Below are 17,821 nucleotides of genomic sequence, written 5' to 3'. Positions count from 1 at the left end.
GAGCTGGAGAGGATACAAAGCATAGTAAAAGTCTGGATTTTTTTTGACATGTAATGGAAGCCAAAAAGGGTTTTAAGAAGGAGGTGATATAGTTTGGTTTGTGTTTTTTATAGATAATTCTGAATGATAATTCTGGATTGGAAGGGAGTAAGAGTGAAGTGGGAGATCTGTTTGGGGCCATTGTGGTTATCCAGACAAGAGATGAGGGTGAGGCAACAGATATACAGATATTTGAGACTTGTTATGTCTTTCTCTTCTTCACACTAAACACCTCAGTCTAGTGTTTCTCTCATAACAAGTTTGACTGCTCTTCTCGTCTGGGTGTTCCTTCTCTGGAAGACTACCTCTCCTGGTTAGAACCTGCCCTCTGGGCTTCTATGAAGAACCCAGTTTTCCCCACATATTTTTTCCTCGGCTCTTTCCTCCTATACTGTGCCTTACTTTTCTGTTAGCCTAGGGAACTAAAATCTCCGATCCAATGATCATCCCTCTCATATAGAGAGGGGGAACCCAAGTCTTCCCTGTCATTAATCAGTTACCAGTTTTTCAATGATTTGGCCATGAATCTTATGTACTTATTGTGTGAACTGTGTTTGGAGGAGACAGAGGATAAGAAGACATAATGATCCCTGCCCTGGAAGAGCCCAGGGTATAATAAGAAAGATAAAGCCCCAATAAATGTAACATAAGGTAGAACTAATAGATCACAAGGAAAGTGAGATAAAGGGCCTTGGGAAGAAGAAAGAACTTTCATCTTTGGGGTGAGTGAGGAAAAAGAGAAAGTGGGGAAGGCTTCATGAAACATAATTTGGAATACCTGGGGCTTGAGGGAGGGGGGAAAAGGAGTGCTTTTTATATGGAGTGTTCAAAGATGAGAAGCCAACATTTGAGCAGTAACTCAAATATAGGGAGTAAACCATGTGGCTCTCTGGGGGAAGAATGCTCCAAGTAGAGGGCAAAAGTTCTAAGGTTAAGTGTGCTTGGTGTTTTTGCCAAACGGGAGTCCACATAACTGGAACAGATTGACAGAGAAACGAAGAAAGAATAGGAATATATATGAGGACAAAGAGGTGATGAGGGTGTAGATCATACAGGAACTAGTATGCAGAGGAATTTTACTTTTACTCAAAATGGTATGGGAAGATATCTGAGCATTTTGAGTAGAGGAGTGACATGATCTGACTTAATGGTGATTTTGGTCTAGGATGGTAGAAGGATATATGAAGAGAAGTAGTCTGTCCAAATATATTTTGAATGAATAATAGATTACATCAAATTTGGAGAGTGTGAGGTAGGTAGAGAAGGGCCCCTGGAGGAAGATGAGAAGACTGTATACCTTGGGTTGTCCCATACTATATAGCCTCCAGGTAAAGGGAAGGTTAGTTAGGTCTACAGCAAAGGTTCCCAATTGGTAGCCCACCAGCTAAATCTTATTAATAGTTTTGTTTGACCACAGTGTTTTAAACTTTTAAAAATTAGTTGTCAGCACTTAAAAATTCAGTATTAGATTCCAAGCCTCTCTTAAAAACTGAAAAATTTGCCCTGGTCTGTTTGGCTTGATGGTTAGAGCGTCAGCCTGAGGACTGAAGGGTCCCAGGTTTCGATTTTGGCCAAGGGCACACACCTCGGTTGCAGGCTCTCTCCCCGGCCCTAGTCAGTGTGCATGTGGGAGGCAACCAATCCAATGTGTCTCTCACATGAATGTTTCTCTCTCTCTCTTCCACTCTTTCTGAAAAGCAATGGAAAAAATATCCTCGAGTGAGGATTAAAAAAACACCAAAAAAACTGAAAAAATTGGCAACATTGAGCCCTTATTCTCGTAGGGCAAAAGTTGACAGGAGCTAAGTTTATGTACTTAGATGTCTCCTTTTTCCGGAGCATGTATTCTCCTGTTTTCCAGTCCCTGCCCCTTCCTTCCCCAAAATTTAGACTAAGTGTCATTGCACATGTGCTACTGTTTTCTTAAAGAAAAGTTAAAAGGACTCCTGGTTGGCATAGCTCATACCTGGGTTGTGGGCTCAATCTCCAGGACGGGGCATGCAGGAGGCAGCTAATGTTTCTCTCTTCTCTCTTCCTCTCTTTCTAAAAATCAATAAACTATTCTTTAAAAAAAGAAAGAAGAAGAAGAAAGGAAAGTTAACTATTTCTTGTTGCTATCAAATTTTTTCTTTTATATAGTACACTTTACTAATTTAAGTTACCTGCCTGGATCCTGTTGATTTCTGGGTTTGCAACTCCCACTGTAGAGGAAAGAGGCCTGGACCTTGAGTCCTGGTGCCTATTCTGCTTTAGTCTAACATGTGACCTTGAGCACAAAAAATGGTCTCTTTGGATCTCTTTAGAGTTAGGAGACTAGATTGGATGTTCTTTGAAAAATTCTAACATCCTAGAGGGCTGGAGATCTTGTGGTAGGCCAGTACTCTGTTCCCTCCCCCTCCCAAACAACCACGGGGCCCAGCCTGGTATGTATGTCAGAGAAAGAAGACACTGGAAGGAGTAAGGTACCTATATAAATAATGTATAACTTGAGCCCAGAGCCAGGGAGAGGAATGTACACTGTGATGTGTGAGAGTGTGTGTGTAACTACAAGTGGGCTCAATTAAGCTGTTCTTGTATAGGTGTGTGCTTATCTATTTTTGTGTACTTTCTATATACCAGGCTCTATTTTAGGTGCTAAGGGTGTAGCAATGAACAAGACAGACAAGGTCTCTGTTATCATGGAGTTTATATTCTAGTGAAAGACACAGATAATATACAAGTAAATAAAATACATAAGATAATTTCAAATAATGGAAGTTCCACGAAGAAAATGAAACAGTGATTTGATAGAGATTTTCTGGAGGGGCAAGCTGTGCACATAGGTGGTACATAAATGTGGTGCACATACTTGCAGAGGGGCCCATATTTGACTTCTGGGTCCATATATTTATGCTTATTTGTGCCTATGTATGTAAACAGGCAGCTTTCATGCCTATACTATTTTGTAATATTATATGTGATATTATGCATGTCAGTGTACTCAGGTGAGCTGATATGTGGTATGCATGTAGAAACACACAAGCATGGGTATGTGGTATATGTCTGCATTTAGCTTAACTGGAGATGTTCTGAAGTTCCTATGGCACTCATTAGTGGACCAGTTAAGGAAATGGGCTTTTTGCCTTTGGCATTCAGGGCCATTTGCCAGCTTCTTCTCTCCTTGTTCCTTCCCACATTAGAAAGCTCTCTGTGCTTCACACCTCTCAGCCCTGGGAGGCTAAGCCAAGGAAAGGATAGTAACTTATCAAGCCAGGAGGTAGGAAGAGGCTGATAATCTGTGTAACCTTCAAAGTCCTGACTTCTCTGCTAGCCCCTGTCCTTCACACTATGAGGGGAAAGAGTCTGGACTTGAAATCAGAAGACCCAAGGATCTATTCTTGGCTCTGCCACTTATTATTATGTGACCTTGCCAAGCTATTACATCTCTCTGGGTTTTAGTTACCTTCTTCATAAGTACTCTGGATAGTGTAGTATTTAGGGAGGGATATGTGGCACTGGTGCCTGAAGGAGTAGGGAAAGCATTGTAAGCAGGGGCAATGGTATAATCAAAAGTGTGGAGGTGGGCCTTTGTATGTAAGGGAAGCCAGGAGAAACTTCTCACCATTGCCTACAATGCCATATGTGATCTGCTGTCTACCTCTCATTCTTACCCTCCTCTTGTTCACTATGCTCCAGCTAAACTGGTTTCCTTTCTGTACTCTGAATAGGGCAAGCTCTTTACCACCTCAGTGCCTTTCCAAATATCAGTGTTCTCTCTGCCCAGGATACTCTTTCCAAGAATTTCCATAGTTGCTTACTTCTCATTACTCAGGTCTTAGCTCAAATATCACCTCCCTGGGGAGAGGCCTTCCCTGACCATCTTATTTAGAGTATTGTCCTCTAATGTTTATCAATATTTAAAATGCACATATCCTTGCCCTGGCCAGTGTGGCTCAGCGGTTAGAAAGTTGATACATCCACTGAAGGGTGGAGGATTTGATTGCCAGTCAAGGGCATGTACCTGGGTTGCAGGCTCAATCCTCAGCCCAATCTCTCTCAGTCTCCTCTGTCTTTCTCCACCTCTCTTTCTTCTTTCCATTCTCTCTGAAAATATCCTCAGGTGAGGATTAACAAAAATAAAATAAAATGCACATATCCTTTGACCCAACAATTTTACTTCTAGTAATTCACCCTACAAATATATTAATTGAGTAAAATGACATATGAATAAAGATATTTATTGAAGCATTTATTTGTTAATAGTATACTATTATGCAGATGACCAAGAAAATGAAACAGCACAAGTCTGGATGGAGAATGATATCAATGCATATTGTTAAGTTTTTAAAAAAGCAAGATTATTGAGCTCTATACTTAAGATATGTGCAGGCCCGGCTGGGCATGGCTCAGCGGTTGAGCTTCGACCCAGGATCCAGGCGATCAGGGTTTGATTCCCGGTCAGGGCACATGCCTGGGTTGTGGGCTCGATCCCCAGTTGGGAGCATGCAGGAGGCAGCTGATCAATGACTCTCCCATCATTGATGTTTCTATCTCTCTATCCCTCTCCTTTCCTCTCTATGAAATCAATAAAGCTATATTTTTTAAAAAAATTGTGCTGTCTATTGGATGTATATTATACTAAAAAAAAAGTACAGAATAGTGTGTGCTGTATGCCATCATTGTATAGAAAATAGTGAGAATATATAAACATAAATACATGTATTTATGTTTGTCTGATAGGCCTGTTCTGTGGTTATAGCAGTTCTTTCCCATTTCTATCCACTCTGTGCTTCTTTGGGGTTTATGAGGTGCTTATTTTTCTTTTGAACAGCACTAAAATTCAACTTTTTAAATTCACTTTTTAAATTTCCATCTTCTGCGATATCTCAAGTACCTTATGAAAGATGCTAAAAGTATAGCCTTCTTTCAAAGTGATTATCTTGGTCACTCCACATTAATTCAGTTTCCCTAGCTATACCTTCCATCCTACAAGGAGTGATCTTGTCTGTATATTGACTATTTCTGGAAAGTTATACAACATAGGTTAACAGTGGTTGCCAGTAGACAGGGTGATTGGGGGTGGGGGTAGGGAACTTCTCATCACATATCTTTTTATGTAGTAACATTTATATTTATTACTTATTCAAAAAATACAATTAAAAAAGGAAAACCACTGAGGGGAAATATTCTTATAGCTAAATCTTCACATATAATCATGAAAGTTCCTTAAGATGTCTTTTTAAAAAGTATTTCTCCTAAAGTAATGCTTATCATAATCTCAAATTATCTTGGTTGTATTGCTTGTGTATTTCTTGCACTATCATTGGGATACAAGCTCCATGTTGTCAGGGACCTTGCTTATCTTGTTCATCAGTACCTTATTTCTATCCACGTATATAGTACATAGTCATTGTTGAATAAGCAAATGAACAGATGAAGGAATGATCAAAGAAAACCAGGCTGAAGCCTTGGGAGGACTGGGAGGCAAGGCTACGGAGGACAGAAATCAGCTGATAGAAGCTGGTGATCCTCAAACTTTACATTTATATCAGAATCACCTGGTGATTCTTTATTCCAGCTTGTAATAAAGAAGTAGATTCTTGGACCTTGTGATTCTGATTAGTAGGTCTGAGTAGGGTCTCAGGAACCTACATTTTAACACATTTCCCTAGGTGACTTGGGTGCAAGTGATCTGGAGACCCTACTTTATATCTGTGATATAAATTCTCCTTAATACATCCCTAGGATAGAAAATAAAGGACCATCATTCCATTTTATCAACCTAAATGAGGTTGAGAGATTAAAAATACATTTTTTCAGTGACACAGCTTGTGTATAAAGTATACTTTGAAAGGCCAAAGTATCTGACCAGTCAGTTCAAGGTGCAGTGGTAGATGGCTCACCCTCACAGGACATTCCCAGGTCTTGGTGTTACCAAATGGATTTTATGACTGTTTCTATTTTTTGTTTGGGGAAGAGATTATACTCCCTAATAACTAGTTCTTTCTGATTTATCTCAGGGAGGGCAATGAGCCAGAGGAGACCACCCAGATCACATACCATGAACTTCTGGTCCAAGTGTGCCAGTTCAGCAATGTACTCCGAAAACAGGGTGAGTGGGGAGGTGGGGGGAGGGGATGGAGGGCTTGACCGTGGGGTATCTGCGGACTTGGGGGAAGTAGATAAGGGATGGAAGGAATCTGGTAACTGGAATAGAAGAGGTCAGCTGGAGGTGGGGGTGAGGTGGTAGTAGTAGCTGGATGAGAGGGAGCAAGTAGCAGCAAGAAGGTCCATGGTTCAATGTCTGTCCTTTACCTGCAGGCATTCGGAAGGGCGACCGAGTGGCCATCTACATGCCCATGATACCGAAGCTTGTGGTAGCAATGCTGGCATGTGCTCGCCTTGGGGCTCCGCACTCCATCGTGGTAGGAATTTGGGCTGGAAAAAGGCCTGGTGGGGGATGGGGCTCTGGAGAAGTAGGTTGGGCCTGGATGATGGAGGATCTGAAGAACCAGATTAAGGAGTTTAAAATGTTTTTGTTATAGGTTCCATATCAATTATCCAATTTCTTCTAGGACCCTGACTTAGAGACCCTAAAGGTTTTATGAGTGACTCCTTTCCTTGTTCACTTAATCCTTGGGTCCCCCTCTCTCTCAGTCTTTCTTTTCTTCCCCAGTTTGCAGGCTTTTCTGCAGAGTCTCTATGTGAACGGATCCTGGATTCCAGTTGCAGCCTTCTCATCACTGCAGGTGACTAATTCTCACCCCTTCTCCAGTACCCCTATACCCCAAGACTTTGTTCCAATCAGCTAATTGGAGTTTTGGACTGCTCAGTGTAGAGGATATGGACTGGCTACTTTTTAGCTGCTGGTTCTACCTCAGCTAACACTCTGTCAGCTCAAATCAGCTGGAAGAACCAGAGTTAAGATGTCCACTCAAGAAGGACTTTGAACATTATGGTTACTAGGGATAAGGGGTGAGGAGTATGGTGACTTCCTAAGGCCTGGAATGTCTGTTGCTCCCCAAAGATGCCTTCTACAGGGGGGAAAAGCTTGTGAACCTGAAGGAACTGGCTGATGAGGCCCTGGAGAAGTGTCGGGAGAAGTAAGTGTGTTTGGCCAGTTGGCTACTACTCTTGGTGAACTGGGCCTTTTCCCAGCATCATGTGCCCTTTATCTCTCCTATCCTAGATAGACATGGGTGGGTCCTACCAAATTCTCTTTTAAGCCTACCATCCTACCACTTCAGGCTTTTCTTTCTTCCAGGGGTTTCCCAGTGAGATGCTGCATTGTGGTCAAGCACCTGAGGAGGTCAGAGCTGGGCATAGGTGACTCTTCTAGCCAGTCCCCCCCAATTAAGAGGCCATGTCCAGATGTGCAGGTGAGTCTGGCACTGCTATGCCCTCCCCTGGGCTCAAATTGACTCCCTTTTCCTGCCCAGGAAGTTCCTGATGTCCTTCTTTGCTTCCTCATTATAGTGCTGGGATCTGAGAGCCATCCTAGAAATGCCTCCTCTGGCAGGGCTGGCTGGGAGCTGGGGACTTTGAACTTGAAAGTAGCTAGGGAGCCCTTCGCAACTTGGGACCTTAGCATGAGATATTGTGAGGGAGACTCACATGCTGGTCGGGATATCCTGATGGACATGAGGGACCCTCAGGCATGGATTTGGGTTAAAAATGGGCTGACTTGGGTGACTAAATATAGTCATCTTGATTACTGGGCTGTGGCTTGGGTTGGGCTCCTGTGGGGTCCCACCATAAGATATAGCCCTTGTTAGAAAAGGAGGCAACAAGAGGTTTGGGGCACACTGACTCTTCCCTCCCACTTCCCTATACTTGGACCTTGCTCACTATCCTTTCCATGGGCTCTTAACAGGGTAAGCCGAAAGAGAAGCCCAAGCGCATCTGGCCCCAGGTATCCACCTCTGCACTGCCTTGGGCACTGCTTTCCTGCGTGCTTGTCTGTGTGTCCATTGCTCTTTGCCTGTTTGCCCCATTGAGGTAGCTGCCAAACCTAACCCCCTTCTCTCTGCCCCTGGGTCCTTTGCCATTTAAGTCACTTTGAAGGGTTGTGAAACCAAATACCTATTGCTACCTCTCTGAACTGGCATAGAGCATGGATCTCAGGAAAGTAGCAACAGGCAATTTTTCTCCTGCTGCTCAGGACCTCTGTGGGAGAGAGAGCCAAGTAACCTGTCAGAAAGTTTATACTGTGCACTTAGCTGGGGCAGAGCAAGGAGAGACAGGAGGAGAAGCAGGTAGAGGAGGTATAGACCTTAACCTTGGGAATTCACCATCAAGTTGGGGAGTTAGATATGTATTACAAATGAAAGCCTAAGTTTTATATATAGGACAGCAGAGGAGAAGATCCCTAAATGTGTTTATATACTACTTTGGGATTTACAAATGGCACAGGTGCTCTGATGTAATTAAGTACTAAATTGAACAAAGTTACATTGTAGGTGGTTTTAAGAAGGGGTTCCCTAAGTGGGGACTCAAAGCAGATTACTATAGAGGAGAGACTGGGTTTGGAGCCCAGAGACAAGTTTTTAGCTTTGGTTCTGCTTTCTGGGCTTCAGTGCCCTTATCAGTAATGGAGAGATGATAGATAGTACATGCTTAAAAGGAAACCACTTTCCTTACTAAAACAAAGCAGAAAACTCACAATTCCTCTTGAGTTTACCATCCTCATAGGGTGTCTTACTCTAAATCTACTATGATTTTAACCTCTTAGGCTAATGGTAGATATAATCGCCCTTTTCTCTATTCTCATTAACACGGTAGAGACAGATCTGATTTCCAGGGGACACTGTTTCCTTTTAAAACTCAGGCAGGGACCTAAGACTTTTTCTCTTGAAGGAGGTAACAAATTTGGTGATTAGAGTATATGCCCTTGGCCGGAATCAAACCCAGGACCCTTCGGTCCTTGGGCCAGTGCTCTAACCACTGAGCAAACTGGCTAGGGATACTTTGGGTTTTTTTAACCAAATATGCATACACAGTAGATTAGCGTATAGACATACAACAGGACTAGGGTGTTTCTCTTACACTATCATGTCTACCTACCAGCCAGGGCCATTGAACATACTAGAAGCTAATGAATATGAAAGGGCTTTGTGATAACTAAAGCAAACCCCAAACAGTTCCCATCATCATACCCTTAAATTCATCTTCCAGAGGAGTTCCTGAATATCTTTTCTGACATTCATCAGTCTTCCCCAGCCCCAGGATAAACCAAGGCTTGATGTTTACTAGGTAATACCTTTCTCTTTTGATGTTCCCCAAATCCTGTGAGACCATTGGGGCAAGAACGACTGTCCTCGTTTTAAAAAGGAATAACAAGGTAAAGTGACTTGCCCAAGGTCATATATAGGTAGAAAGTGGCAGAACTGGAATTTAAATTCAGTGCAATTTTTGGACAAATTCAGGGAATCCAACTTCACTCAGCAAAGAACAGACTCAGAAAACTAGTTGTTCAAATAAGTGATATAACCAGGAAAGTAAAACAGTTTCAAATAGAGTTCAGAAAAATTTAAGGATGAAAGACCCAGAAATAGTTATCAAAGGCACTCCGATATAGAACATCCCTCCACTGGGAGAAGTCCACCTTGGCCCTTTCCTACCAACTTAAAGCAAGGCTTCCTAATGATGAAACCTCAAGCAGATGTCTTTATGGGAAACTCATTGGTAGCAGTGATGTAAAGGCAGGGGCAGAGCAAGGGTAGGAACCTCCAGATGGAGAATGAGGTCTAGACATGTAGGAAAAGGCGCTTGGACCAAGATCTGTTGACTTCTTTCACTACTAACAGGGCCAGATGCCTGCCTCACCTGCAGGCTCTGACTAATTTTGCACTTCTGAATTGTGTGGTGTTCACATCCCTGCCCATGAGCTACTAGTCCCATAAGTACATATGTGTGTATTCAGGCCTGTGTGTGTATATTCATTCATCCAACAAAAATTTATGGAGTGCCTTTTGAGTGCCAGGCACTTTGCTAGGTGTTGGGGATATAGAGGGAAAAAACAGGCATGCACTGTACTCATAGATGTCACTATCTAGTGGAAAGACAGTAATCAAGCGAACAACGAAATAAAATAACTGGAAATAGGTGCTGTGTGGGAAAGAAATATGGTGCTGTGATCAAGAATACTAGCAGGGGTGATGATGGGGGTGGGAATCTACCAGATACTGTTCAGGGAAAGCCTTTCCAAGGTGACATTTAGACTGAGAATTGGAGGATGAGAAGGGACTAACAAGGGGCCCTCTTCAGCCTGAGGCAGGGTGAGGAAGAACTCTGGAGCAGCGTCCCGGAAATACCCAGGAAGCCTGCTGTTCTGCTTCTGTTCTCTCTGCTCCATTCCACCATCGCAGGGCCCTTCCTCCCTCCCAGCACCCCCACCTGCCAGTCCCACCCTGGTCCTTCCAGGTGCCAGGTATCTCCTGCCCCCATCTTGAGCTGTTCACAGTTCTTTCCTGTCTTCCTTCTCCTGCAGGTCCCCTGGAATGAGGGGGTTGACTTGTGGTGGCATGAACTCATGCACGAGGCAGGTGATGAGTGTGAGCCTGAGTGGTGTGATGCTGAGGACCCGCTTTTCATCCTGTACACCAGTGGCTCCACAGGCAAACCCAAGGCAAGTGTGTGTGTGTGTGTGTCTGTGTGTGCGTGTGCACGCACGCGTGTGTGTGTGTGTACTGTGAAGGGGTAGAAGTGAATTTCCAAGGAAGTGTGTAATGACATGAATTTTACTCCACAATCCTGAGTTTCAGAATTGTCACATTCCTTTTTTTTTTTTTTTTTTAAATATATCTTTATTGATTTCAGAGAGAAGAAGGGAGAGAGAGAGAGGAACTTCAATGATGAGAGTCATCATTGATCTGCTGCCTTCTACATGCCCCCTGCTGGGGATCGAGCCTGCAATCCGGCCATATGCCCTGACTGGGAATTGAACCGAGATCTCCTGGTTCATAAGTTGATGTTCATAAGTTGATGTTCAACCACTGAGCCAAGGCAGCGGGGCTCACATTTCCTTTTCTAAATCAAATTAAGACACTAGATTGCGAGGCCCAGGGTGAGATAATTCAGGTGGGGGCTTTCATATTGCCCAAAAGGGTAGAAGAGGATCAGTTCATGTGACTTATATTGATGTTTCTTGCTCGTGCCTACATGGTTTGGTTGAAGGAGAGCTGCCTTGTCAACTCAAGGCCAATGGTGGGCACAGGGATCCTCTTGGATTCCTAGACAACAGCTCTTAGAGTTTAGTTCCTTCAACATGCCACGCTTTAATACCTAGTTGCTCCCAGTGCACAGTGGGAGCCAAAAATACTTAAGGAAACTCTGTTCCATTGACTTGAAAGATATGTCACTCTGCCTTCCACCTACCCCATCCCTAAATTATTTTTTCCACATTCTTTGGAATATCCCTCAATGGGCCTTTAGAAACAATTTTGGTCTCTTTTTCCTAGGGATGGGATATTGATGGAGTAAGAGAAGATTGTCTCCCCCCCCCCCACTCTCACACTGTCAATGTGTAAATTGAGTGTATACACAAATACACAACAGAAACACTATTAGCTGTGAGTGTATTCCAAGTGTTTATGTGTGAGAGATGTGGGCAGCTCAGAAACACCATCTTAGGGTGTGGGTATGAATGATGGACTGACTGTACCTGTGTGTGAGGTGTGATATGGGAACATGGAGAAAAAGGGATGGAAGAGAGATGGATGCTGTGAAAGGGGTGCTGGCAGAGCCAAAATCCTTGAGGAGGATCTTCCTCTAGCTCTGCCCAGCCTACATTTGGTGGTCAGTGGGGGTGAGCCCAAGCCTCATCCTGAGTACTTATTCTCCCCCCAGGGTGTGGTACACACAGTTGGAGGCTACATGCTCTATGTGGCCACAACCTTCAAGTACGTGTTTGACTTCCATGCAGAGGACGTGTTCTGGTGCACAGCAGACATTGGCTGGATCACTGGCCATTCCTATGTCACCTATGGACCACTGGCCAACGGTGCCACCAGTGTTTTGGTGAGAGGGGAGCTGGGACACATGGCTTTCTGGCCTATGTAGGGGATGGACAAGATGATCCTGGGTGACTGCCTCCCACGACCACTTGGTCTAGAGGAAGTAGGACTTACATAGTTCTTACTCATTTCTGAGGGGATTATGAATCCTGATTAGGAAGTTCTCTTGGCTTGTCTGGTAAGGGAGTGAAGGCATGGGTTTGTCAGAAAAGGCAAAATACTGAGTCTAAGGGTATGGTAGGGGGATGGAGGGACTATTGGAAAGGACCAAGAATGACCAGCCTTCACTGGGGTTAGTTTGAGGGGATCCCTACATACCCGGACGTGAGCCGTATGTGGAGTATTGTGGACAAGTACAAGGTGACCAAGTTCTACACAGCACCTACAGCTATCCGCCTGCTCATGAAGTTTGGAGATAAGCCTGTCACCAAGTGAGACCCCTTCCCAGCTGCTGCCCCATGGGTTTCCCTCAGATTGGGTATTGGCCTTAATGCACAGTCTTTTCCATGCCACTGTTCCAGCTCCCTGACCTGGAATGGTGGGAGGGCAGTGGTGGTGGTGGTGGTGGCAGAAGAGCCTGGGCATGTCTTCCTGATTCCCAGTGATACTCAGAGCCTTCCTTTCTCCCCACTCCCCTGCCCAAGGCATAGCCGGGCATCCTTACAGGTATTAGGCACAGTAGGTGAACCCATCAACCCCGAAGCCTGGCTGTGGTACCACCAAGTAGTAGGTGCCCAACGTTGCCCCATTGTGGACACCTTCTGGCAAACAGAGACAGTGAGTAAGGGGTCCAGAAGGTTGGGGTCAGGGACAGTGTGGGAAGACTGACTCAAACCCCTGATCTCTGACTTCCATAGGGTGGCCATATGCTGACCCCTCTCCCTGGTGCAACACCCATGAAGCCTGGTTCTGCTGTGAGTGAGGCTCCTTTGGCTGGTCCTGGGCTAGACAGGGGTAGAGTCTTGGGGCATTTAGCTTAGGTAGAGGGAGGGGGACTGGACTGAGATGTGTGATGAATTTGGGGCTCTGCATCTCCTTGGGAGAGGTAGAGTTGAGTCAGAGTTGCCTCATTTCTCTCCTTGGGTCCTGTCTCCTGTTTGCTTCTAGACCTTCCCATTCTTTGGTGTGGCTCCTGCAATCCTGAATGAGTCTGGGGAAGAGTTGGAAGGTGAAGCTGAAGGCTATCTGGTGAGGCCCTGGCCCTTGGTGGTCTTGGAGGAGTTGGGGGGAAAGGTTCCATCAAGGAGTACTATACTTTGCTTCAGAGTTTAGAACCTAATCTCTCCTGGTAGCTGCTGTGACTAAAGTTCCATGCTTGAGGGTTTATCCTTTGCAGAGACCCTGCAGGTAATCTTTCTGGATACTTTGCTTGCTTTTCTGCCTTTTGGCCCGTGAGGCTTCTAAGGATTCTGCTCAAGGATTCCTCATGGTACCTTATTGGATCTGGAAGACTTAGTCCCAACTTTTCCTTTGATAAACATTCTAATGTGAAAGGAGGCTTCATAATGTAGTAGGAAATCATATAGACTCCAGAATCAACCTGCCTGAGTTCTGATCCTGGCTCTGCCTCTTCTGTGACCTCAGATAAGTTACCTAACTCCTCTCACCTTAAATTTTCTCATTTGTAAAACAGGGTTCTAATGGTACCTTGGTCTTCTGTAGTTGCTGGATTTATGATTAAATTAGATAATCCATGTGAAGAGTTTAGCACAGAACCTAGCAATAAAATAAGTGCTTGATAAATGTTAGCTGTTGTTTTGATTATTGTATTAGTACTTATATCATCAGCCCTGACTCTCCACCCCACCTCACTTTTACTAAGAACAAGGTCGTAACAAGGGTAGCACTTGAATCCAGACCTTCTGCCTGTTAGCCGTCATCTCATCCTTCTGCTGCCACAGGTTGTTATTGGTTGGGTCCCACATATTTATATGACTGTTTTCATTTGTACCAAACTGCGCCTGCTTTCCTGAGGGATTACCCAAAAGGAGACTCAAATTTACTAAGTGCTTATCATCAACAGAACATTGTGCTAGGCATCTTCTACCTACTATCAATTTAATCCCCAGATTATTTTTTCTGATTTACAGATGAGGATCCTGAAACTCAGATAGGTAAAGTTTCTTACCCAAGTGGCATAGTTGGGATTCCACGCCTGGATTGTTTATCTCCAAAGCCTACTTCCTTGTCCTACTTCTCAGGAATGGCATTCAGGACATTTCTCCTCAGATTTGGCAAAGCTTTGGTTGTCTTTCAGTGAGACAGTGTAACAGATGTGACCACTGTGCCTTCCTCACTCCCCAGGTGTTCAAGCAGCCCTGGCCAGGGATCATGCGTACCATCTATGGGAATCATGAACGCTTTGAGACCACCTACTTTAAGAAGTTCCCTGGGTACTACGTGACAGGAGATGGTGAGCCTTGGCTATCCCCTGGCCACACTTCCTATCAAGACATATGCTTTCCCCTTTCATTTTCAGGAAGAGTTGGCTAAGGGTGAAGAAACATAGGGAGAGAGAAATGTGTCCTATGTGTCAGTGTCTAATACTGAGGCAGAGTTACAGAGCCTGTAAGAGCAGGAATGAGTATTGCAGGATGGGTCTCAGCATGGTGCCATCTGAGATTGATGTCTGAGGAAGGAGGTTCTTGTCATTGCTCCTGTGTTGAAAGAGATGGGGCATATGGCAGTATTACAATGTCATGTGTATTCCCATATCTGGAGGCTCTGTTTGCCCATGTGTCTATCCACCATTCCATTTATTAAGCACCTACTACGTCCAGGCGCTGATCTAAGCACAGAGGCTATTACCACAAATAGGGTAGGCAAGGTCTCTTCTCTCATGGGGCTTACTTTCTTTTAAAGGGATACAGACAATAAACTTAGCAAACAAGTAAATAAGCTTATCTTAGTGATAAGTGCGATAAAGGAAAAGTGCTCTAAACAGAGTAATGAGATAGAGTGTCTGCGGGCATGGCCATATATGGGAACGTGAGAGAAGGCTTCTCTGAAGTGATTTTTGACCATAGCCCTGAAAGGTGAGATTGGCCAGGCATGGGAAAATCTGGTATAAGTGTAAGTGTTCTGTGCAGACACATGCTTGAAATATCTGAGGAACAGACTGAAGCCTGTGTGGCCACAGGGTAGTGAGCAAAGGGAAGAACATTTGGAGAGGTAGATAATATAGGGCCTTGTGGGCCATGGTGAGATGTTTGATTTTATCCAATGCACAGTGGGAGACTTTTAGGGACTTTGAGCAGAGAGATGAGGATTGATTTACTGTTTAGAAAATAACTTCATCTAATTTATGGAGAATAGACTTTTGGCAGGTGTATTAGCTATCTATTGTTGTGCAGCAATTGCCCCAAACTTGGCAGCTTAAAACAACATAGTCCTGGCCTGTGTGGCTCAGTGGTTAGAGTGTGGGCCCATGTACCACAGGGTCATAGGTTTGAATCCTGGTCAAACGCATGTACCTGGGTTGCAGGTTCAATCCCCAACCCGGTCAGGGCATGTGCAAAAGGCAACCAATTGATGTGTCTCTTCACAACATTGTCTCTCTCTTTCTTTCCTTCCCTCTCCACCTTCCATTCTCTCTGAAGAACTGGTGGAGAGAATATCCTTAGATGAAAATTAAAAAACACACACAACCCCAAATATTATGTCAGCTCACACCACTTCAGATGACCAGCAACACAGCAGCTTAGCTGGCAGTTCTTATTGAGAGTCTCTTGTGGGTTGCAGTCAAGTTGTTTGGTGCTGCAGTCATCTGAAGGTTTGACTGAGCCTGGAGGACCCACTTCCAGGCTCACTCATGTGGCTGTTGGCAGGATCCCTGTTCCGTACAACTGGGCCTCTCTATAGGCCACTCATGACATGGCAGCTGACTTCCCCAGAGCAAATAGTCTGAGAGAACACAACCAAGATAGAAGCCAGTGCCTTCTATAATCTAATTGCAGAAATGACATCCCATCACTTCTGCCAAATTATACTGATCACGCAGACTAACCCTAGTATAATAAGAAAGGAGTACACAGGGGTATGAATGTCAGGTGATTGGTGTGGCCATTTGGGAGCCTGGCCACCACAGTGGGCAAGGATAGAAGCAGGAATACTTGCTAGGAAGCTAGTGCAGTGGGTGTGGCAGTTTGGTAATGTGATCATGTTTTCCTACTGGGGGGTATTTATTACATTGTGCATTTCTTCTCTTCCCAGGTTGCCGGCGGGACCAGGATGGCTATTACTGGATCACTGGCAGGATTGATGATATGCTGAATGTATCTGGTGAGGGCCAGGGACTGTTTTCTTTTTCATTAGCCCTGTTCTCTCAGCAACTCCCATCTAAAGCCTTTTGAAAGACCCAGGTTGTCCTTTAGCCAAACCATGTTTGGAGTGAAGCATTCAGTTCTGCGCCCAGGTTTTGGAGGAAGAGTGATAAGGACTGGAATGTGCCTAGAGGAGGGGAACTGGGATGGTGGGGCAACCAAAGCATGTCATGTAAGGAATGAAGCGCTTATCCCATTTGACCAGACCAGGTCTGCCCTGTAGGCACAGATGGAGCAGGGGCTGGGGTAGAGGCTGGGACCTCTTTCATGACACTTCCTTTCCCTTGACAAGGACACCTGCTGAGCACGGCCGAGGTGGAGTCCGCACTTGTGGAACATCAGGCTATTGCAGAGGCAGCCGTGGTCAGCCACCCTCATCCTGTGAAGGGCGAATGCCTCTACTGCTTTGTCACCCTGTGCGATGGATATGCCTTCAGCCCCACTCTCACTGAGGAGCTCAAGAAGCAGAGTGAGGAGCCTTCCTGGGCAAGAACTTCTGGGTTTGTCCTGATGGATCAGTTGTCATAGCAGGTTGTTGAGGAGGGGCTGAAGTGAGCTGCTCCCTAAATCAGACAACTCCCAGGGGGCTGATTGCCCTCTTACCATTCAGTCTCCACTAGTCTGTCCCCTAGGGTAATAATGGCTGACATTTATAGAATCCTTTCTCTGTGCCACCACCGTGCCAAATGCTTTATTTTTTAATCCTCACCATAAGATATTTTTTCCATTGCTTTTCAGAGAGAGTGGGAGGGAGAGAGGGAAAGATTGATGTGAGACACACATCAATTGGTTGCCTCCCATACATGCCCTCACTGGGCCCAGAGATCAAGCCTGTAGCTGAGGTATGTGCCCTTGGCTGGAATCGAACCTGGGACCCTTCAGTCTGCAGGCCGATGCTCTAACCACTGAGCAAAACCAGCTAGGGCTGGATTAAGTGCTTTAAATGCATATAATCACCGCCCAAGTTGATCCTATTGTTACCCTCATTATAAAGATGAAGAAATTGAAGCTCAGAGAAGTTGGATCACTTGCCCAGGGCCACACTGCTAGAAAAGTGGGATTTCAACTCTAGCAGGCTGATTCTAGAGCCTGAGTTCCATGAAGGTGGATTAAGATAAATGAGATAGTAGAGAGACAATGTGCTAAAGAGAGAGACTGACAGGCATCGAACCTGAGAATGATTCTGTGGGCAGGGCCTTGAAAAGGAAGTAAGTGGTGGAGCAAAGCCATCTCTACTTTGGTTTTGGGGAGCATGACTAATGGTATTGAAGAAATGCCTAATGATTTGTTGTTACAGTTAGAGAAAAGATTGGCCCCATTGCCACACCAGATTACATCCAGAATGCACCTGGCTTGCCTAAAACTCGCTCAGGTATGTTCAGAGGCTCGAGGGATTGGGATTGGTGGAGTGTGTGTAGATGGAAGCCTTTGGCAGGCTGGAGTGGGTCAGTACAGTCACCAGGTAAC

At 44.8% G+C, this 17,821-nt stretch overlaps 1 protein-coding gene across 2 annotated transcripts in view; it reads left to right on the top strand.

The window, feature by feature from the left end:
• The window catches only part of ACSS2 (acyl-CoA synthetase short chain family member 2), a 42,826-nt gene that overhangs the window by 23,839 nt on the left and 1,166 nt on the right, over positions 1 to 17,821 (top strand). The window contains exons 3-17 of one of the 2 annotated variants that reach the window (XM_016213170.2): positions 6,039 to 6,130; positions 6,340 to 6,443; positions 6,695 to 6,767; positions 7,046 to 7,121; positions 7,283 to 7,397; positions 10,508 to 10,645; positions 11,866 to 12,036; positions 12,330 to 12,463; positions 12,677 to 12,809; positions 12,890 to 12,946; positions 13,140 to 13,220; positions 14,337 to 14,445; positions 16,245 to 16,313; positions 16,647 to 16,823; positions 17,652 to 17,726. In XM_016213170.2, the coding sequence (XP_016068656.2) occupies positions 6,039 to 6,130; positions 6,340 to 6,443; positions 6,695 to 6,767; positions 7,046 to 7,121; positions 7,283 to 7,397; positions 10,508 to 10,645; positions 11,866 to 12,036; positions 12,330 to 12,463; positions 12,677 to 12,809; positions 12,890 to 12,946; positions 13,140 to 13,220; positions 14,337 to 14,445; positions 16,245 to 16,313; positions 16,647 to 16,823; positions 17,652 to 17,726 (1,604 nt within the window). Of the gene's footprint in view, positions 1 to 6,038; positions 6,131 to 6,339; positions 6,444 to 6,694; positions 6,768 to 7,045; positions 7,122 to 7,282; positions 7,398 to 10,507; positions 10,646 to 11,865; positions 12,037 to 12,329; positions 12,464 to 12,676; positions 12,810 to 12,889; positions 12,947 to 13,139; positions 13,221 to 14,336; positions 14,446 to 16,244; positions 16,314 to 16,646; positions 16,855 to 17,651; positions 17,727 to 17,821 lie in introns of those variants that run through there. The other variant, XM_016213171.2, reaches the window with a different exon arrangement.

The sequence above is a fragment of the Miniopterus natalensis genome, chromosome 7 (genome assembly GCF_054644295.1).
Source record: "Miniopterus natalensis isolate mMinNat1 chromosome 7, mMinNat1.hap1, whole genome shotgun sequence".
Lineage (NCBI taxonomy): Eukaryota > Metazoa > Chordata > Mammalia > Chiroptera > Miniopteridae > Miniopterus > Miniopterus natalensis.
The sequence above is the reverse complement of the archived record's forward strand: the minus strand, read 5'-3'. Positions and strand labels throughout refer to the sequence as shown.